The sequence below is a fragment of the Fringilla coelebs genome (genome assembly GCF_963513975.1).
Source record: "Fringilla coelebs genome assembly, chromosome: 1".
NCBI lineage: Eukaryota > Metazoa > Chordata > Aves > Passeriformes > Fringillidae > Fringilla > Fringilla coelebs.
Window position 1 is genome coordinate 127728717 of NC_140028.1, and position 23043 is coordinate 127751759.

Here is a 23043-nt window from a genome sequence, read left to right on the forward strand (position 1 = left end):
AAATTAGGAGAATAGTTAGATATCTTAATATGAAATTAAAAGCCTTGAAAGATGTATTAGTAGAGAGACAACTTTTATCTCCCGTTTCATATAATTTAGAACATTTGGGGCACGTTCTAGAAATAATCAGGATTTCAGTTGGAGTGGAGCATCTAAACATCTCTTTAATTAAGGGTTAATAATTATTGTTGTGGTTTAGGGTATTTCTGTAGCTGCAGCTGTGAATGAATCTTTGCTGTGATTGAAAAAAAGCTTGTTTTCTTCAGGGTGACCCTGGAGAAAAAGGATCCGAAGGAATGATTGGTCCTACAGGACCACCAGGCCCAGCTGGACTAAAAGTAAGCTTGTTCTTCTATGGTAACCCTTCTCTTTGTATTTTACTAAAAAATCTATGAAGCTTATGCAGTGTGAAGATTTCTCCAGCATCTGATGCTTATAGACTTAACAGAACAAAGGGAAAGCAGAAATATTTTCATCATCTATCCTAAATGACACAGTAATCTCAAGGAGAAAAACAACAGTTAAAGATATAATTACATAAAGTTTTGCATGAGCTAAACAAAAGTTGTCCGAGTGATTCTAACCATGAGAATTTCAGAATATTTTACTTTGACTCATTAACTTTCTGTTATAATATTTTGTAAGTGTTGCTCCGAATGAATTATAAGGAAATTGAAATAATATGTGTTCTTGTTATTCCATTGGATTGTAAGCTGGACAAAAAAAAAAATTGAAACTAAAAAAAGTCAAATACACAGTTCAACCAATAGTTATTTAAAACATTGAACTTAGACCGGCTTTCATAAAAACAGTATGTTGATTTAAGTAAGTTTTACAGTATTGCTTGTTTTGCAGGTAGATCTATATTGCAGCTATTTTTAGTTCAGAAAGTCAAACATTAAGTCTACATTATACTATTTTGTAACAGGGTGATCGTGGAGAGACAGGACCCGCTGGTGTACCTGGATCATCTGTTTGGGGACCTCCTGGACCAAAGGTGACTATCTGATATGATACCTATTTGCTAGAGACCAGAGAAATTTCTAGTGTACATTTCTCTCAAACTGAAAAGAATCTGATTTAAGGAACTTAAAATTCCTTGTTGTAGGAACAAAAATACTGAATTTCAGAAATAAGGACTAAAAAGTATTAAAATTAACAGTCTGTGTTAGAGGATCTGGACCTTTAATATCATGCTGAACTTGGTGCGTAATAATTTCCTCCTGAAGCCATTTGTTTAAAAAAACCCAAAATCCCATTAGATTTCTGTTTTGGTTGGGTCCCTCTTGTGAAATTAATATTTGAATTTGTTTTTTTTCAAATTAGCTATGCTTTTTGCTTCTTGAAATATGGCATTAAACTCCTGACAGAATATGTTTATGTATAATTCTAGGTTGTTATATGCTGATTTTTTTTTTTGAGATGAGTGTTTGTATGTCACTTCCAAATAAACAGCTGGCCTCAACACCCTACTTGAAATGAAATGTCATGTTTAAGATAGCTAGGGCTTCATCCATCTCATTTTCTCTATGGGAAAAATGTACTTGAAATAAGTGGGACTTGTCCTGCTGAGTAAAATAGGTGGATTCAGCAAAAAAAAGCTAACTTTGAAGTTTTTAAAAATATTTGAAAATTCAGTGATATTTAAATAATAAAGTACTTTTGTTACTTAAATTATTCTTGTTATAATATGTCAGGTGACTTCAACTTTAGTTGATACTTTTCACCTTTGGTGTTAGTTTTTAGAGTCAGGGAATAGCTAATGCATATTGTATCGCTCTGAAGCAGTATCACCCCCGTTTTTCTTCTTCCTTAAAAATAGATGTGCCCTGCTCCACAAGTACAGAAGGGTATGGTATATACAATATATATGACATATACAGTCTGGCAATAGGACATCACAGAGGGATATGATGTGTTTTGGACTTGCTTGTGCGTGGAGGAAAAAGAAAGACAAAAATGCAAAATGCTCAGAGTATACCTAGAGTAAAAATATAACCATGTAGAAGAAAAAAAGAAGATTGTGAGGTGCCCGTATCTCCTGTATTGGTTTCAAACCATAATAGCGTGACAAACTTTATGTGAGGAGAATACAGATGACATGCTAAAAGGCACAACTTGTATGAGGACAAGTTTCATTACATCAGTCTCCCTTCTTTGTGTTTTTCCAGTTACTGTGACATTTTTAAAAAGAAAAGTAAGGGAGTCAAGGTTGTTCATTAAGAAATTCATGCTGAAAAATAATTTTGTAGAATTCCTTGTCTTTTTCCCTATGATTTTATTCTGTTCAGTACAGTTCATACAACTTTCATAGCAGATGGGTCATTATCCAAAATCCAATGAAGTCTGTGAGAGTCTTTTGAAATTCTTTACTAAATTTTAGAGCAGGGCTTATATGGGCAGTAGCTGGTGGAAAAACCCCAAGTATTTGGGTAATTATAAAATGCAAATTTTTCAAAAATATACAAAACTTTGTCTCTTCAGTTCCATCATAACTTCTTTGATTTAAACAAATATCTACTATGTTTTGGACAGCTGATCAATAATATAACAGGCTACCCAGGTCTGTTTTATCTTTCAGCTGTGGAAAGTACAATGATAAGTATTAATTTTGTTCCTAAAACATCCTAGTGTCTGCAATTGAGAAGACAGGCATGATAAATTTCTAATGCAGAGAATGTTTCTCAAAGCTTGGAGTTTTTTCTGGGAGTCTGAGGTCTTTTTGGGACATCTCTAAGTATCTGAGATGGTGATTAGTGATTGCTAGAGGTCTCACCTCCTGGGCAGCCATGGTTGTGTCCATTGGGAGTTAATTTCTTTTAAGCTACACCCACGTTTGAGGACTGGAGTTTTATTTCCCTTAACAATCATTATGCTGTTATTAATACGGCGACAGTGACATTAGAAAACTCTTTTTTCTGATATTTCTTTCTCATGGTCACAGCTGCTCAGTGGTTTTGGTAGAGCATTTAATTGCATTCCCTAGTGAATGTTTCCTGAAATACTGCATGTTCTTCTCACTGAGAAATTGCAAATGTTTCATTGCAAATTTAGATTTTCTTAGTAAGTTCCTTAATGTAAAGTGAAACATCTGTTGCCAAAGTTTAAACACCAGAAGGAGCCAAATTTTGCTCCAACCTCTGTAAAGGGTTAACATAAGGAATGTGAGTTCTAAGCCTGATTGCTTTCCTGGAAAGCCACTGACAAAGCTGTTACCAAAGAGTTGTGCTGTGCAATATTTGTGGAAAACTCGAGTTTCTCCCTGAGACTTCAGACTATGGAACTTGCAATTTTGAAGTGCCATTGTATCTATAGGCTTTCTAAACATACTCTGTCTCAGTACTTGTCTTTGAATTTCCTTGCTGTTCTCTTTGTGCTCTGACAGAAACAAGGTTATGCAGCCTGCTTGTGGGCAAAAGCCTGCAGGAGGCACAGGTGAATCTGGCCTCTCAAAGTCAATTATGACATTCAACCTTCATCTGAAAACTAAAGCCATCAAGTTATTTCTCAAGGTAGAACAAACTCTTTTACACAGCTGGGGAGAAGCAGAAGTGTGAAAGAGGTCAGAATCAAGGTAGTGAAACCTTCCTCTAGAAATACTGGTTTCATGTTACCTAGCTCAAAAATTGTCTCTGTAAGAAAGAACCGAATACTTTTCTGTAAAACTTTTGAAGTTAAAACTGAATATAGATAATATAATTCTGAATTAGTTTCTTTTTGCATAGGGGGATCCAGGATACAAGGGACCACCGGGAGATGATGGACGTCCTGGAAATTCAATAATGGGACCAACGGTAGGAATTTTTAGACAAAAGATAGAAAGTAAATAAGTATGAGACATATGCAAAACTCCTGTGAGAATATAGACACTACTTGAACCTTTTAAGTAAAGGAATTCACTAATTCTTCAAGTCTTCCATCATTCCATGTTATGTCTATCTTTAGAAAAACCTTATCTTTACAAAGAAGAAACAAAAAAATTGTATAAATAACCAGTCCAGTGTACCTCACCCTGCAACTTCCCATAGGAAGTCTTCATTAGGACACAGTTCTTCAAATTCACCTCTTCCCCTCTAACACACTTTATATCATATTGTACTTCTGCCACTTGTCATCTTGGCTGCAACTTTCTTTAAGACTTCTGCCACTTCTGATAAGGGAGTATTTCAGGGAAAAGTACCATTCTTATGATTTCTTTTCCAGACTGAAATTGAGAATCTTCTTCAGAAACTTCTTTTTTTTCTGTTACAATGTCTGCACAAAAAATATTCTGCTCAATTCCATCTCTTCACTTTGTGGATATATAGACAATAGACCCAAATTCAGAAATTAATTAGTGTATGCCTACCTAATGCAATGTAGCTCAAAATAAAGCCACTTAATTCTATCGATTTTGCATTACAATGTTTTAGGAATACCAGCAATAGTATTTACTCCTGGCTTGACACAGTTCTGCCAGTACCTCTACCAGAGGATGCTGAATAGCACATTGAACCATTCAGAAACTTTTATTTCTGATTTTTTTGATTTTTTATTCAGAAACTTTTTATTCTGATTTTTTTCCTTTGTCTGTAATATAGAAATTACTTCACTCTATTATTCTTATAAAAAGGAGTGATGAGCATGACTTAATCGTGCAGTTGTATCCTTAATCAATTAGGTTTTGATTGTAATAGCTGTTTTATTTTCTTTTTAATCACCATGGATGCAAGATTTATGTTTATATACATTTTTTGTTGTTGTTGTTTTGAAAGGGTGTAGAAGCAACTATCTTTATAATATTTCTTTGGAAAACTGCTTTAGTGTGGAGGCCTTTGAGCCTATTAGGGAAACTTCTAGGGTATTGCCCCAGAAGAATTTACCACTGCCTTCAAGAATGCCTCAGTGAGGGTCAGAAGGGTGAGTCAAAAGGGGCTTCTCCCATGGTGCTCTGCAGTATTATGTTCATCTGCCCTTTCCCCGTCGGTCATTGCCTTTTGCCCTGCCCTTTGTACTGCTCCTGTGCCTCCAAATGATTGGCTCCTGACCCCATACTTAACCCAGGACCCTGCCCTGTTTCTTTGCCTTTTGTTCCTGGGCTCCTTTGGCTTGACTCTGCAATAAACCTGGCTGGAGCTCTATACAGAGACCCTTTCCGTCTTTCTTTGCTGACCTAGCTGTGGTGTGAGTGTGGATGGAGTGACTGTACTTGCCCAAGTGGCTTTCTCAGAAGATGCTTTCAGGAAGGTAGCAGCAAACACCATCCATTTTACCACACTGCTACACTTTACAACCTGCCCTGGAAAGGCTGGAAAAGCAGATTAATTCATTTAGCAGACTATCTGTGGCATCAGGGGCATTTACTCTCTTACCAGTGCGCTGACTTAGAGTGAGTCACTGTGATTTTCTCTTCCAAACACCACAAAACTCTGGGAAGCAGTAATCCCAGAATTGTTCCTAGGCCATCTCTTGTGTGACTGTTTAAAAGGCCCCAACAAAGTAATCTGGACTGGAGAACTGTTTCTTATATAAGATTTGGCTGTAGATGTGACCTAAGTAGATTTATAGCATTTATGGTTATGCTGCTAATAGCGAGCCCAGACACATGACAAAATCCCAATTCTCACAGAAGAAAATGTGTCAATATGTATTTGGTATTTACAGCAGCCTGCTGGGATTAAATGAAAACATCTGTTTGGCTGTTTTTTACTGTAGTGAGATTAGAAGTAAAAACAGATATGAAGCCATGATTTATGTTTTCCTTTCATAAATAAAAATGTTTTCAAACATTTCTGAAACATTTCTCGTTTTATCCACAGTTTAAGATCTATGGATATTAAGAATCAGGAAGAGGTGAAATTGACTTTCCATTATAAAGCTATTTATGATCTAGAAGCATGCTGATTGTTTAAATTTTTACAGAGGTGGATCAAAATTCCATCATTTGAAAATTAGGAGACATGAAGAGACATCTTCAAGAGCTGACACAGTTTGAATATGCTGGTCAGATATCCCTGTTCCTCCCATTTAGTGCAATACAACAGTCAGCATCTGTTTAAAGTCTCTCAGTGAAACTGTCCCATTGGATTCAAGAATGGATGTGATTCATACAGGAATGACCTACTATATAAAATTTCCTTAGGCATAAGGCATGCTTGGATCACTATCCACATTTCATCTGAAGTAATTTCAGGGTTTCACCTTAGCCAGAACATTGAGTCTACCTTGTCTTTCTTCATTTACCTAGCTGCTAGCCTAAACCTACAATGTATAACTTTAGAAGACCCAAATCTCTTCTATTTTTCTGATAGAACTAAATTGCTTAGTAAGAATACATTATTTGTGTCTGTGGTAGAGACATTCATGGGACAGGAGATTTTGGCCAAAAGTTTGTTTTAGCTGTATATCCAACTAAAATACAAGCTGGTTTGTTGTCCAGACACGGACATTGTATTCAGACAGAGCAGGCGCTGAGGTCTGGGCTGCTAACTGGACTGTCTTCTTGATTTCTTGAAGCATTATATTATTGTAGAAATTTACAGGCACAATGCACAATGAAACAGCAGTTATCTGTCCCTTGTAGTTTCATTTTCCTTGTTATTTCTTTAGCTGGAGTAGACAGGGAAATATTTGTATATTAGTATGCAATTATTCTTGAGGATATGTCATACCTATGTGCATTGCCAACACTCAAGGAGTTGTTGACAGCACTCTACAGCACTCTTTTGTAGAGTGTATTAACATGTCTTGGTTCTGTGGAATGGATTGAAGGACGTGCAGCTCTCTCTGTACAGCCACAATATCCATACTGTGCTTGGGAGGGAGGTACAGGTGGGACCTACACACATCCACCAGGATTTCCCATTGCTGGTGCTGTCACGTGAGCATCTGCAGTACAGACCAGCAGCATACCCTCAGAGATGCCTCAAAGCAGCATGTTTTCTTTCTGGGTTCTGTGAACAGTCTATTTCAAGCTCATCTAATTTTCTCATAAAATGTCAGGAAAACTCTCACTGGAGTGAGGAAAGAGGAAAAGTTTGTTATTTGCTTCTTGTCTGGCCATGAAAGGAAGCATTGAGGTTTTGCAGATGCACAAACCTTTAGTGGGAGTCAGTGGAAGGGTCAACAGAAGGAGGGATTGTCTCTTGATAAGAGAGCAATTTAGACTGGTCTTTTTCTTATAACTGTTGCATTTCTTTCTTTTCCTACTGTCCCTTGTAGAATGAAGTTTTGCTTTACTGTACGAGAGAACCAATGTGATTACTTGGAAGTGCAAAATGTGCACATATAACTTAAGGCTGGCATGTCATGTTTCTGTATTCTGAATTCAGTTCTTATTGCTCAGACTTACCCCTAAACTGATAAAAAATTTGGTTTTGAAAATAATTTAACTTTGTATGGGCTGAATACAAAGTCAATGCTCTGGAAATTTCTCTCTGCAACAACAAATCCAGAAATTAGCAATTTCCTAACAAGAATTCTTATTCTTCTAAAATCTTAATTAATTCAATTGAAACCACAAATAAAAAAGCATAGCAATTCCTGTGAATTTTGTGAATTTCAAACTTTATGAATGAATTTTAAGAGCTGGTAACTGCTATTCTATGTTTCCAAAAAGATTTTAAATAGCTTCCTTACATATTTGTTAATATTCTTTACACTGTGATAGTCCAGGTAGTGGCGTGATTTCTGACTTCCTGTTTTGTGTTTAGGGGCACCGAGGACTACCTGGACCACCTGGACCCGGAGGACCAAAAGCTGACAAAGGTGACAAAGGTGAAGCTGTAAGTAGAGTTTTAATTCTGTACTTTGTATTCAAAAAATCCAAACAAAACAAACAAAACAAACCCCCCCAAAATTACTATGTGATAGCACAATACTTTGCTGCTTAGATTAATTACCTAACTAAGTGCAGTTAATCAACCTTTAGCTAATTTAAATGTATCATGGGTATTTTGAAGCCCTTTACTAGATACAGTACCAGTTGCACAAGCAGTTGGAACTGGATATAAATGGTTCTCATTTCATTGTCATGAAAGGGATACCATGTAAATCCATAAAAATCTTTATGGCTGCTCATACGTGTTTAAATCTAATCACCGTTTTGAATTATTTTTCTGCCTCCCTTTTCTTTACTCTTCTCTGATCAAGATTTCTAATATCATCTGCTTGACCAAATTTTGAAGTTCCTGTTCCTTGGATTTTCAGCTGTTTTTTTAACATACTGGGGAGTTAAGTCCTCTAAATTTGAAGATTTTTCACCTCTTGCTTTTCTGATGGCTGGCTTCAGAAGGAATTAATATCTGAGTTTTCCAGCCGGCACATTCCATTACAAGGACATATCATCCTAAATTTCAGTCACCCAAAACCACACAGACATGTTTGACCAGCCTCTCCCTTTTCCACTAGAAAGTGGATATACCGTTGCCATCCTTCAACCACCACATGTCAAACTTCCACTAGCACTATTTTCTTTATGTGTCTAATCCAGCTTTATTTCAAACTACAACCCTCCCAAGCACTCCCAAATGCACTGAGGTGGGGCCTGAGTGCTTCCAAGCTCCTACTCAGCTCCAATTTCCGATCATTCAAACTGATGCTGAGAAGGTCCTTTGGGATCGGAATTATTACATGAGGCATTCACTCAGAACTCCTGGTGTAAAGCCATGTACCTGACACATTTCATGTTGTGTAATGTGCAAAGGTTCTCTTGTGCTGTCTCATGGTAACATCTTTCCCCTGCCATTCTGTGGCCTGTGAGCTGGAAAGACCAACTTAATAAGGTACTGTCAGACATGGACAAGATTTATGTGGCTAAGTAGGTAGCAGGATGGGTCAGAGCCATCTGCCCTATGAATGCTGGAAGGGAGCCTGGGAATCCCTCCAGCAGAATGAAAGGCAGCTGAAGGGGCAGATCAATTGAGCAGGGAGTTCAGGAGAGCAGACTACCAAACACAAGTACACATAAAGATGTTAGGCTTACCTAACTCTTAAATTTAGATGGGTTAGCTCTGGTATTTCAGTTGTCTAATGCTTGCAGCGTATGAATCATGGAGCAATGTCTGCTTTCTCTCTGTTTTCCTTGAGCTGAGAACAATGTTCTTAAGTCAAGAGTTGTACTTTTTTCCACCAATCTGAGTCTTTTTAGGTTTCCACCTGGGACTGAGGATGGCTGTTGCTCACTACACGTCAGAAATGTGAAGAAATTCTCTTCTTTGTTGAAAAACACAAGTACCTTAAGACAACTGCTGACATGCTTTATTTCTCTGCTGTACCAGGGACCTCCAGGACCAGCAGGCCCTGCAGGACCAAAAGGACAAAAAGGCGTGGGGGATGCTGGACCAAAGGTACTTGTCCAATGGTAGACTAATGCACCTGACTGGTAAACAAGGTAGACATCTTCCAAAAATGCATTGGATGAGGATGACAAATATACAACAAAATGCTGCATTCTCATCTCCCACTTTTCATTTCTGTTAGAAGAAAAGCTTGTGATAGACCTTTCTGATGTGACAGAAACTAGTTCTCACTTTATCCTCAGACTGGATACAAATTTGCAGGTTTTCCATACATCTAAAGCCCAGGAAGCTTCTAGATGCTGGTGGAAGTCAGGATCCAACACAAGCACAGTATTGCCTAATAATTATGCCCTTCCTTTCTCTGGCAGAAGTGTGAGAGATGAGGCCAAAAAATGAGTTAAGGGTTACATGGAACTAATGAGATATCTTCTAAGTTGGATTCCTAAGAGAAGAGTTTAAACCTTTATCTAAAATAATTTATTTGTATAGAGGCAAAACTCACAAAAAATCCCAAACGAACAACAAAACTGATAAAGGGATTTGAAGTAGAACACTGAAACTCTTCCAAGGTTTTCCATAAGACACAAAATAGCTAAAGTCTTGTGAAACTATAAGCAGTATGCAACTCACCTAAAAAGTCACATAGTAATTGTTATGTTATAAAAAGTTGGAAAAAGAGACTTAAGACTAGAATCATACAATAAATTGCTTTAAAATGTCCCAGAGTGGTTTTATTAATGATTTCCTCATTACATATGTGAAATAAAAAACAGGCAGCCTGTTGCAGAAAGAAGCAAAAGAAATATTGCCCAAACAAGTTTTTTCCCACACAGAAGGAACTTTCAACTTCTGTTCTCTGAACAGGAGAATTTACATTTTAAACAAACTGCAATAACCTCTCAAAAACATCCACAATAAAGGAAAAATTGAAGGACATTCATTCTTAGAATACTTGACTTTAGAATTACCACAGGATGGTCCCAATGGCATTGGGATCTGGGAAACCTGGCTTTACGCTTCTCTTTTGAATTAATGCCTATCAATACAAGGCATTTCACATCAAGTAATGCAAGAACTAAAAGTGATTTCAGTTATGTTATTCAATATAAATTTACAAAAAATGGCAAAACTAATTAGATTTTTCTGTATGAGACTGTATCTTTCCAAATAGAAATATCAGGCTCACTATAATGTAGTCTTATAATACACGATTCTTGATACTACAGAAGAACATTTCATTAAAATCCTAGAATCTTGTATGAAATTATCAAGGCAGATATTGATAAAGACTTAACTTATGACTTCAGGATGTCTAGGGGTATCATTACATCTGAATTGTTCCTTGCTTCCTAAATGCATTCTGCAAAAGGAATTGGAGAGTCACATTATCAAAAAAGATGATCTCCCACTATGATGCCGTGGTTGAAAGATTATGAAGACCCGAAGTGTATATCACAACTTCAGTGGGAATAGAGGGGAGTAATAGAAATAAATTTTAGTTAAATCCAAAATGGAAATAAATAATTTCCTTTTTTAAGTGAAAGGAAGCCACTAAAATAATTGCAGTGAAATTTCTCACAACTGGAAATTTTAAAATTAGTGTTTGTGGCTGTGTTTCTGAAAAGTATCACAAATATTCAGTTATACAGAAATATACTTAGAAAAATCATGGTGCCTGTTTTGTATCAGAGATTCAGAAGTGGGTCACAAGTCCATTCTGTTCTTACAACCATGAATTCATGTACTTGCTGAGACAAGAAACTCTTCAACTGTATAATTATCAGAAAAGTTCCAACCTAGATCATGAATGATGGAAGTACAGTATGGAATCATGAAATGCATTGGGTTGAAGGGGTAAAAGGTATAAAGTAAAACTAAATATGCCCACTTTTTGCAGTGGTGAACATGGCATCTAGTCTTTTTATCACAGCTATTCTTAAATCACTGTAAGTCTTGTAATAAAATGACATATATATTTAATTAAATCATAGGTTAGCTGTTATATGACCTTCAGCTGAGACAGGGAGATTCAGATTAGATATTAGAAAAAGGTTTTTCACTGGAAGGGTGGTCAAGCACTGGAATAGTTTGCCTGGGCAGGTGGTGGAGTCACCATTCCTAGGAGTGTTTAAGAAGCGTCTGGATCTGGCACTGGGTGATGTTGTTCAGGGGTTATGGGGTTACTGTGCCACTGCCAGGCTGGCATTCAGACTTGATGAACTTGGCTCTAAGTAATGTTAATCATTGCCAGTTGAAGAGAGCTGTTCAAATTCTTTTATAAAGACATCAAATCCTTATTTGTTGGTCCCTTCTCCAGCTGTGAACAGCATAAAAAGTATCACAATTCCTCAAGATGTGTGGAGTGAATTCTATTCATGGTGCTAGTAAAGGGGGTTTATTGGTAGCATCTTTTTGTGAGAGGATATGATCCGTGTTGTGTTAGTGGAAATTATAAATTAATAATAAATTGGCAAAAGGCCTGTGGTATTGTGATCCAGATTTGACTAAGCCAAGGTGAAATAGCTGAGACCAGGATGTGAGTTTCTAATAATTTCATTATATTTAATATTACTAATAGTATAATTGAATGTCTAGTAATAGATTCTCTTATCTTTACCTTAGGCAAAACCAAACTGATAAATAGTTCTCATTATTCTTGTGTTTCCTGACAATTCCAGGTGAGATCAGGGTTGCCATGTAAACTAAAAGTATCTTATTTCCATCAAGTCATCTCCATTGTCACAAAAATTGTCAGAATTAGGTAGTTTGAATCTAAAGTCCAAGTTACTGAAAAACAGAACCCTGCAGAGTAGCTGTCTTTGCAAGTAACTCAACACAATTAGGGCAAATCATGCTTACACCAAATTTTTAATGAAAATTTTCTTGGATTCATGTTTTATTTGTGTTACAGTGTGATATTGCCCACCAAACCGGCCTGCTCAGAGTAATGCTTATCTGACACTCTGTTGGGATAATTAAAAATTCGAGAGTTAAAAACATCTGGTAAAAAGTTTAATTTGTATTTTTTATTTTAAAACAGGTAGACTTCTTTTTGATGATGCCCTTAGATTGGTGTGTTAGTCATGCTGAGTGAAATGTTTGCTGCTCTATGCAGAGTGAGCAGCTGTAGCTTTTGCAGTGTATGAGTGGTGCACCAAAGCAAGCATTATCCAACAAGATATAACATATCTGATTTACTTCTCTTTATCCACACCAGACATAGTAAAGAGTGCACTGGAAAAAAAGAAACTAAATACATAAACATCTCTTCTCATTCCCTGATTTTTTGCCCATATTACAGTCTGATTTTTTAATTTTTGCATAACATCTTGGTAGCAAAGGTGCCACAAGGAAAATGAATTCACTTGAATTGAAAGAATTCCCCTAAAACTTAGTTCATAAAATGGAAAATCTTCTGTTTTTTCAAATGAAATGTAAATGTACTCGCTACCTGTTATACAACCCCCTGCCCCCCCCAAAAAAGGAGCAGCAGCAATCTCTGCATATAAAAAATGAACATTTATTTGATAAAAGAGACTCATAAATTTACACACTAGTTAATTTGAAATTCCTTTGAGGATCATTATATAGGAATGTTCCACTCATCTGAATCAAAGCTCTGTTCTCTCCGCTTTCAGAAATGGCTCACATATGTGCACACTGCCAGACAGGAATTTTATGTATCAGAGGTCAAATTCACATGAAAACAAAACTGAAACATGTGGGATGCATTCAGTCTTGGCAGAACCCTATGTTCTGTAACATTAAAACAGAAGCACATAATGTCAGACTAGAATAAAAAATTGATTTAAAAGCACTGTTGCTAACTAGGAGGTGAGTTGCAGACATTGAAGAGCAAGAGCCCAGCACTAGAAATAAAGCAAGTAACTGGATAGCAGAAAGATTATTGAAATCCTTAGCAAAGTCCCTCGTGCATGAACATTTGGAATGGATCCAGTTGCAATATAAACAACTTTTGCAGCTTGAGGCTTGTGTATTTGAACTGAAACGTGGAAAGTGGAGATGTAATACCTTTTTTAAAAAAATATGTTGTTCTTACAAATACTGTTATATGCATTAACTCTCACTAAAGAGAGTATTGCAGTGTCTGCTGTATGTTTCAGTATCAAACACACATCCTTCACAGTAAATGAGGTATATATATTGGGAAATCCAAGATTTACTTTTCAGTTGACCATTAGGCCATTTAATGGTTTTTTTCTTGAATAAAAGGTACAGAATAGACATTGGAATTTGGCACTTTAGAGTGTCTTGACTCAGCTCTTTATTTCTTGCTTCAGCAGTGTTTTTCTAGTTCACTGTTTTACTGATGGTGTCAAGCTTGTCTACAAGCACAATACAGGAAATAAATTAGACCTCATCAAAGAACAGAATTAATCGTTTTTGAAATGAATTCCCTGAAGGACAGTTTAGTATGACACCTTAGGAAAAAGAACTGCTCCACTTCACAACTCATAAAGCAAAATAAGGGTCTTTTTCTTTAAACCAAGAAATACAGAAACTGTGAGGATTACTATAAAGCTCTACAAAAGAGCTTTTCAATGAGACATCTGGTATTAACTAAGCATGTGAGGCTAAAATTCAATCCTTCACCTGCAACGACCCTGTGGAAGACTGTGTTACCCATGGGAGGAAGAGGCAGATGACTTTGGGTCACCCTGAGGCTGTTTTTGGTCAGGGCTGGTCTAAGAGCAGGTTTTAGGTGTACTGGGTACTGGGCCATAAGGAATCATTTATGTTTGGTAACCTCCCATTCAGTTTCCACTGCAGCAGCTCACAGGCTGTTTCACAGGCCACAGTATTCCAGGGTCTCCTAAAAAAGTACCTTTTAATGCAGTATCTGTGTATCTTAGCTCTGACATCTCTGGCAGATTTCAGAGGGAGGCTTGGACAGGGAAAGCTTTGACAGCTCTGCACAACTTCTCATGAAGAGCTGGCCTACAAGCAGCTTAAAATTGTATTGGGGTTGTGGGGACACTGAGAACAAATAAATATTCCTTTGATAATAGAAGGTACTAGATAGGAAGATGGATACATTGCCAATGTCTTGGGTCTTTGCATTGGCAAGGAGGGTCTGATGAAAATGCCTTAGAAAAATTTCATCCCAGCTGAACATGGCACCGAGTTTTACCCAATCACCCTGACACAGCAATTTAAAGCTAAGAGCATCCATATACCACACCTATGCCCTGACTCAAACTGGCCAATCTCTAGTGCTTTGGATGAAACAGGAAAGAAATTCAAAAGCTAAATGTTACATCAGGAAGAAGAGCATTATAAACTTAGTCTGAGCCTTAGCCTTTATAATCAGAGTTCCCACCTCTCCAAATCCCTCATATCTGAGCATAGTTTCGGCCCTAGTATGTTTGCATAACTAGAGACTGAACCTTGGGAATTGCAGCTAAAAGCAGTCACTATAATGACTGCACACATTCTTCCCAGAATGTTAAGAAAATCAGTAGAAGATTCTGGGTTTTTTTCCTTTTTAATCTGTTCACCTACCACAACTCAAGTGCCATCTGTGATTTGTGATTTATACTTGCACCTCTGTCCTAGATCGAATGCTCCCTCTGCAGGCACAGCCCTTTCTACAGCTTTTCCAAGTGCAAAAATAAGTACAATTAAGAGTTTGTATAATGATTTCTTCTTAACTTTGTCAAGAAATACCATTTCTTCTGCTTTGTTTTTAATATATTGGATGAACAACAGCTTCTCAGTGCATTTCTTTATTTGCACTTGCCTGCAGAGGAATAAGGAATATCAAGCTAAACACAAATCAGAATATTCTGCATCTCTAACTTATTAGTTATAGACTACTTTTTTCTTTTCAAGGAATGGATGGGACTTTTCTAGTAATCATGTTGTGTTTTCTAGTAATCATGTGTTGAATGTGTACCTATTCCCTCACTTGTACAATCATGGTCTGAGCAAAACAAAACTGCCTCATCTGTCTCTGTGCATTCCCTTTATCACTGATGTCCCCTGACTCCCCACCTCCTCTGCTGGGTTTTTCTGCAGCATGAGGGGCAGCACCAGGCTCTCTGTTATTATCATTTTTTCCTCACCAGAGGGTTGCTGCCTTTTCTCAGCCATATGGTTGAGGGATGAGTCCTCTCTGGATTTTCTTTGTTCTTCAGTAAAAGCATAAATTGACAATGTCAAAAAGTTGTCTCCATTACCTAGCCTCCAGCTATCACCAAAACTGTTAAAAGATAATATGGCGAAGGCCTGTACAATTTCTGATCAATTTGGCTGAAATCAACTGATGAGTTCAAAATACACTGGAAGAAAAAAAAAAGAGAACAAACACAGACAAGCAGAAGCAAAGGCAGAGTATATCACTTAAGCCTTATTTCCTTCAGAAGTCAAGCTAAATGTATGTACATTAGGGCTTTTTTAAAAAAAGAAAAGCTGCTATAATCTATATTGATGCTATTAAAATTCATTTAGTTTACATAAATGCCTAAATTTGACAGTTCTGGAAGTGATGAATTTCTCTAGTGTCACAACAAGCACAGTATTAGTTAAGAGCATCATGATCATTGTTCCACTAGTAAGCTCCCTGTCCCTCCTGGTAATGTGATCACATCCTGCAAAATATGATGGGAAAACAGTGATGTTTCCAAATGGGTTTGTTTGCTTTGTTGTTGTTGTTGTTGGTTATGGTTTTGGGGGGTTTATTTTTGTTCTTTTTTTTTTGGGGGGGGGGGTGTTTTTTGTTGGTTTTTTTGTTGGTTTTTTTTTTTTGCAACTGATAAGCCTGCAAAATAGAGTACTAACTCTGTTGGTGATTTTGATCACATGGATATTTGCTAGGGAAATAATGTTCTTCACCTAGAGCTTAAATGATGTGGGTGCCTGTATTTTGGGCTTTTTTTTTTTCTTTTTTTTTAATACCTATCTGTAAAGCAGCTGTTTATTTATATAACATTTGTTTGGCTTGTTTTTTAAACTCAGTGGTTTGACTGCTTCATAAGTGGATGGCAGATGTAACATTTGCTAGGTGATGACTGACATTTCTGTGACTATTTTCAGGGAGACCGTGGATATAAAGGCGATCTTGGGCCCCCGGGGCCTCCAGGATGGGGACACATGGGTCCCAAGGTTGGTATGATGCCATATTGAAGTTTTTTTGCTCTTTTGTGATGCTGGCAACCAGACCCTAATCTCTCAGACACCAAACAATCTTCATCAGTTATTGATTTACATTGGTGCAGCTTCAGGAGAAATCAAGCATGTAAACATGGTCCCTAACCATACCCTTCTACCAACTGGATTAGGAAGAATACTAATGGGATGAAAATTGCATTTGCAGCTAAACTTTAGGAGATTTCATCTGGAGATTGAACAGAGCTGTCAGACTGGTAAATTAGATAAATGATTCATTTCTTCTGCTTGTATCTATCCTGTTTCCAAGATATTATTTTGTGCTGGAAAATACATTAAATGTGAGTTTTGTGTTTGCAATTTTTGCTCAATCAAATTAAATCCAATTTATTTTGTCATTAAAACCATTAGGAAAGAAGTATGAAAACAAACAGTTAATTCTATAAGCAACCAGCATGCAACATCTGGGCAATTTTTTCTCCCTTCACTAAAGTGATTTATAATTTTAAAAAGACATACTGATAAGAAAATAAATTCAGTGCTTTCCTGGATTTCTTTTTTACAGGTTCCTCTATCAATTATTTTTACACAGGCAATGAGAAGAAACATTGTGTATATTTTTCCACTTTCTGATAGTTTGAAGATACACGTTTATAACTTTTTGCATAATAGCAGAGAGTAACAGAACCTTCCAGTGCCATTTTGTATAAACTAGTATCTGAATGAAGAAACATTGCTATTACCAACTCCAGATATGCAATAAACAACAGGGCATGAATACTTTTCAGGATGGGTCTGATTTTACCTTGCTTTCTGAGAGCTGCAATAATTTCAGTACTTTGGTAAATCATACTGACACAGCCTGTTTGAAAAGAGTAAGTTTGGAGTGGGTGTCAAAATCCTAGTGTGACACTAGGTGCTCTTCCCACAAAGCCTGTGAGAAGGAGAAATGTGTTCTCTGTGGGGAAACAGTATTTTGTTTTCAAAAGTGAGGACATATATGTAGTTCCTCTCCTATGAGAAAAGGCTGAGAGAACTGGGATTGTTCAGCTGGACAAAGAGAAGGCTGTGTGTTTGAGATGATCCATATGTATATATGCATATGTATAGGCATATGTATATGTATATGTGTGTATATATATGTATGTGTGTGTATACATCTATATATATGAGGAGTATTTTTTGCAAAAGATTTTGTGAAAACTTGTGACAGACTTCTTGTCTCCAGAGATGATAATGGTGACTTTTCAAACATCACCAACATCTAGAAGTTAAATATTTAGAGATATAAATTTATATTTCATGACGACCAAGTTTTCTTGTACTTCTTCCTAAATATTCAACATATACAACATCTAGGTAATATACATACCACTGAATGATTTCCACCTACTGTACTGGAGCACAGTGATTATTTATTATAAGACTGTAATCAAAAGTCCAACCTGAGTTTGACAGAAATTTTTAATGAAACTTGATCAAATTTTGAAAATTTTTTCAATTAAAAATAAACTTTTAGAAAAAGGAAAATCTATCATTTAGTTTTGATGTAATCAGAAAGATATACTTCACTTGGTCACTTTGAAATGTTAGATTAGCCTGCCTGCAAACACAAGGGCTCTGCCTGACTTTGACTGTATTGATACAAATCAGCACATGCTGCTTTGGATTTTCTCTCATCCCTTCCCACTTGGGATTTTCTGAATGACTGCTGCTCCTAGAGACTGTGGCACCTCAGGGGCTTGGCATATGCCCATAGTGCCAAAGAACTAGCTAAAATACGTGGCAGATTTGCTTATGCTAGATTTTACAGCTCTGGTCCTTTGTGCCTCTGCTGTTGTGCCTCTCTTTTGTGACTGCATGAAGCTGCTCTGTAAATATAGTTTCTGTTGTCTTCTATGTGGGGAAAAATGAGGAAAATATCATTCTGTGCCAGGAGTAAATTTTATTCTTTGATTATTTTCTAATTATTTTTCCTTTGCTGTCCTGAGAATTTGCCAGGGATAATTACTAAGACCCACAATGAGAAACCATAAACCAAAGAAGAATCAGACCTAGAATCTTTGGCCTGGTTTTACTTCTTTTGCTTGCAGTGACTTTGGAATTATTTCCTTAGTGTTACCAGGAGTTTACCTCCCAATCATTCTTTTCTTTCTTTTTTTATTTGCTGACTGTTATAGGGTACTATGGGACGTGAAGGCTTGCCTGGTCCCCCTGGCGCCCCTGGCATCAGCATACAAGGAGACAAGGTAATCCAGGTTATTGTGATATCTGTTCAGTTTCTTCTCAAACTGTTTCTTAAAGAGATCCATTATCTTCTTTCCATCTTTGCCACCAAATCAGTGAACTCCTGGAAATATTAATTTTACACTTAATTTTTGTATTCATAAGATATGCCATGTTTACTTTATTTGCTGGATTTTCGGTATTGTTTGCATCCAATTGCTCTCCTATTTTTCTTGTAATTAAAAATATATTTAACCTGGAGACAACAGGGTTATCTCTGCCACATCTTTTTGATTTACTTAGATCCATAGTTTTCTCTGGGTTGCACTCATAAAAGGCAGTAACAGAGACCTACTGTGGTGAAGTAAGATAAACACATGTAGGAATATAAATGAAATTAGGCAGTCACCCACATACTCTTAATTGGGTTTTTAGTCACCCAGTTCCTGCCACGAGTTGTCGCCTTAAAAGGAGAAACACAAACGTATTCGTAGCATTCAGTAGTTAAATTGCTTTGTCATATATGCATGGAAAAATTTATTAAAACTGGAGGCTCCGGTGGAGAACAACCCAAGTTTCTCCAATTTTCCTTAAATCAATGTGCTTAAAATTGAGCATATGATTGAATATTTCCCTGGATCAAGAGTATTGTGCTCAGGTCTCCAACTCTAAGGGGTCAACCACCAGTGATTCAGTGGGAGGGGCAATGTTCTAGTTTGGTTAGAAAAGATACCTCTTCATACTGTGATTTTGGCTGTAGATACTTAAAACATCAGAGAATTCACTGGCAAACAGGTCTTTATTGGAAAACAGTGACATTCTGAAACAAACAAACAAATTTATGAAAATGTATATTGTTTGCAAAATGATTCAGATGATAATCTTTCTTTGGTCCACTGTGGAATTATTTCATACAAGCTTTACCAGAAAAGCACAGATTCCTTCAGAATTTGTTTTGTTCATGACTTGCCAGTTCACCGACACACCATCAAACAAAGGCATGATTCTAATACAAGGCTGTGAAATTTAGGGATGTTGGAAAGTAATGTGTCCTGTTTATGAAATGGCTTTGGGTTTGAAAACAATACTGTAATGATATCATGGATCAATCTTAGCTACTGTTGTTTTTGTAGTATTCCATGGCTTGTGTAGGTTCGATCGGTCTTGCCATTTCTATTTTCTTAACAATTGCTTTTAAAAATTATAATTATTTTTATATAATTCTTAGGAACAGCTTATTCCTGAGCAACTTTTGCAACTGTCTTGCTCTGGTAGTGCCAGTTTCCTCCACACACTAATGCTTGTTGACTTTTGTCTGTCTATTTTGTCCTTCTATTTCTTGACGTATCAAACTTCATTCTTTTTGGCCACTCTTCATCAGATTAAAGTTACTCTACTCCTGCACTTTAGCTACCAATATCACTCCAAGTATTTTTTCATATAAAGAGAGAGATCTTCGTCTGCATACGGTAAGAATGGAATGCCAAAAATGAGTTGGTTTTCAAGTTACTTTATGTTGATAGCTATATTTGCAGAATTTTTTTTTATGCTTGGTTCCCTTTCAAAACCACAGTCTAGACATTCTCAGATCTGCAGTCAGTTCATTTTGGTAATACTGGTGGTCAGGTTTGAATTTATTATGTACATGAATTAAACTGTCAAAGCCATAAATATTTTTAAATTAATAGAGCACACTTCTTGGGTTTTACTAAGTTATAGAATTTATGATAAACCCTTCTAATGTTGATTGATACTTGTAGCACAAGTAAAGGAAGGAGGATTTGGTTGTGCGGTTGGTGTTTTAAAGGATGAAACTCACATGTGTGCTTGTGAGAAATGTCAGCTGTATGGGTATGAGTTTACTTAGAACAGTAGGTCCCATTCAGTTTTCATTGCCTGAACACCATCATAACAATGTCAAATGGGCAGTAACAAATGGCAGCAAGAAATCTTCCATTTTGTTGGGTCTGACATTTATTACTAGTGAAGGACCACTGGAATATACAGCATATCCTGATTTTGGTTCATATGTATGTGCTCTGCAGACCTGCAGAGTAGTTAACCAGGAAGCTGTGTGATGACCCGAGTGGAAAGGAGAGATTGTTCCAGCGCTGAACAGCAAGCCTTGAAACAAACTGGCACACTGTTTCACTGTGTTTAAAAGCTATTTGCCTTAATACTGAAATGAGGGCACCGAGAAGCACAACCCTGCTAAAAAGTGACTTAAAGGAAATTAGATTTAATAGCCACTGTGAGTTCCTATAACAGTGCAAAATAAATTGCCTTGTGCATACCATCACCTTAGGAGTATTTCCTATTTACAGGAATTCCCCCTAGTGGATCAGCTATGGAATTTGATACATCCACTGTTTTTCAGTCTCTAGCATCTACCTAATACTGTCTGAACTGCAGCTGCTGTAAGAAACTGGGGAGAGAGGAAGTTCTGCTTACAAAGGCAAGAGGCCGCTGGTTAGCAGGTCAGGGATAGGTAGCCCTGGTGGCAAGCAGAGCATTTCATTCCCCAAGCTGGGGCCAGCAGACCAAGAGATACTCACAGGGCAAGGCTGTGAAAGCAGTGCTCCGGTGCAAGCAGAAGCTGTTATCTCGGCAGGATCTCTGTCAGATCTGGAATCTGAACAGAGAAAACCATGCATGGACATGACTTGTTGTACACTGTGTCTTCAAGGAGCTGCATCTCATTACCTAACTCCTGGTGAATTCCCAGCTCATGGCAGCTGGGAGCCCTCGGTACAAGGAAGAGAAAGAAGGTTGGCTTAGGTGTGCAGTGTGCAGCTGTTTCTTTGCCTGCAGAAATCCACAAACCCCCATCCAGCACAGCAGGAATAGTCAGTGATCAGTCCTGCTGCACTGGTCCTCCTTGGGTGGAGGCTGGATGAACTTGGAAATACTTTAGTATTTCTCTGTCCATTATGAGCAATATGACCCCTTTAGACCCATTTGTGAGCACCAATACACCATTAAGAAAAGATTATAGCAAAAAGATCATAGTTAGGTTTGATACATGTGGTAACTGCTCCTGATCTCATTGACATTCTCTGGAACTGGTTTTGGTATCTTCATCAGGCACTGCTGTTATGTGAATTACGTATGTAATGGGAATTTTGGTGAAGCATTTATGTGCCAGGAAATATAATCACTTCTAGCTGTGTTTAAAATGCATACAGCCGTTGATCTGTAAAAAATATTTGTGTTACCCTATTAAATAAAGCAAGAAAGTTTCTGGAAGCCAGAAGCTATGAAGAATTTTCTGTGTATATATAACAGCTGTGTTTTATAACGTTGTGGGCCCACATGGACTTGCTTTTTAAGTCTAAGTAAATGCAGCAGGGTATGTGTAGCAATCCTTATAAACAATTTTGAGCTTTGTAATTTTGAGCTGGACAGATACTGTCTTTTGAGTTATCAGCAGAAAAGTGTTCTGCTTTCCACACTGTGAAGAATAGAGATGTCTTCTCATTTACTTAAGATCAGAAAAAAAAGAGTCTGCCCTGGAGAGGTCATGAATGTGTATTGCTAGAGAAACTTTGGTTTGGACTGCATTTTACTGCTTCTAGAAGGGATGAATAAATATCTGAGCCTCTGAAAAGTTACTTTAGTCTTTCATCTCTTTCAGTGGAATGACAAATTTTCATTTAATTAATCAGGAATAAATTCTTTATTATATACTTTATAAGATTCTCATTGTATGTTCTGAATAACAGCCAATTGCTTATTTCTCCAACCTTAGACCACTTTTGTCTTGAAAATTCTGTGCTTCATCGCATAGTGCAAATGTTTAAAAGTGAATAGAAACAGCATGGATTTTACATTAATTTTCCGTTAAACAGAAGTTTCATCTTTTGTTCAGGGAGAAAAAGGAAGCAAAGGTTTTCCTGGACCAAAGGGATCAGTAGGAACTGGCCTTCCTGGACGAAAGGTAAATCCTAGATTTGCAGTAAGGAAAGAGAAGGGGATTTTCTTCCTTGGCTATTTAGTGTGACAGGTCTTTGCAGAGATACAGAAGACAAAGACATTACCTTATTGAGCTAGCATGGTAAGTACCTACTACTCATTGTCAGCTTTGAAGTCTGTGAAAATCCTAATGGTCATTAAGGATCAGATTACAAAGTAGTATCTAGAATGAGGTCATCCCCATTGGCAGGAGAATAATTCTAAGTTATTAAAATCATGTATTCATTTATTTTTCATATTTTCAGGTATTAAAAAATGTCCTTTTATTTGCCAGACTCTGACATAAAAAGGAATTGCTTTATGATTAGCGTCATTTAAGGGCTTTGCTTTACTTGACTTGGTTTTTTCTACAATGATTGAAGCCCAAGCTTGAATCTTTCCTTACTGAATAACTTCCTGGTTGTTATAAAAATTGTGAGAATTTCCTACACTTAGCTAT

At 37.0% G+C, this 23043-nt stretch overlaps 1 protein-coding gene across 1 annotated transcript in view; it reads left to right on the plus strand.

Moving 5' to 3' along the window:
• The window catches only part of COL28A1 (collagen type XXVIII alpha 1 chain), a gene marked incomplete at both ends in the record, with an annotated part of 57045 nt that overhangs the window by 26994 nt on the left and 7008 nt on the right, over positions 1-23043 (plus strand). The window contains 8 exons of the mRNA XM_084209750.1: positions 267-338; positions 929-997; positions 3726-3794; positions 7692-7763; positions 9258-9326; positions 16335-16403; positions 18587-18655; positions 22501-22569. Of these exons, the coding sequence (XP_084065876.1) occupies positions 267-338; positions 929-997; positions 3726-3794; positions 7692-7763; positions 9258-9326; positions 16335-16403; positions 18587-18655; positions 22501-22569 (558 nt within the window). The remainder of the gene's footprint in view (positions 1-266; positions 339-928; positions 998-3725; positions 3795-7691; positions 7764-9257; positions 9327-16334; positions 16404-18586; positions 18656-22500; positions 22570-23043) is intronic.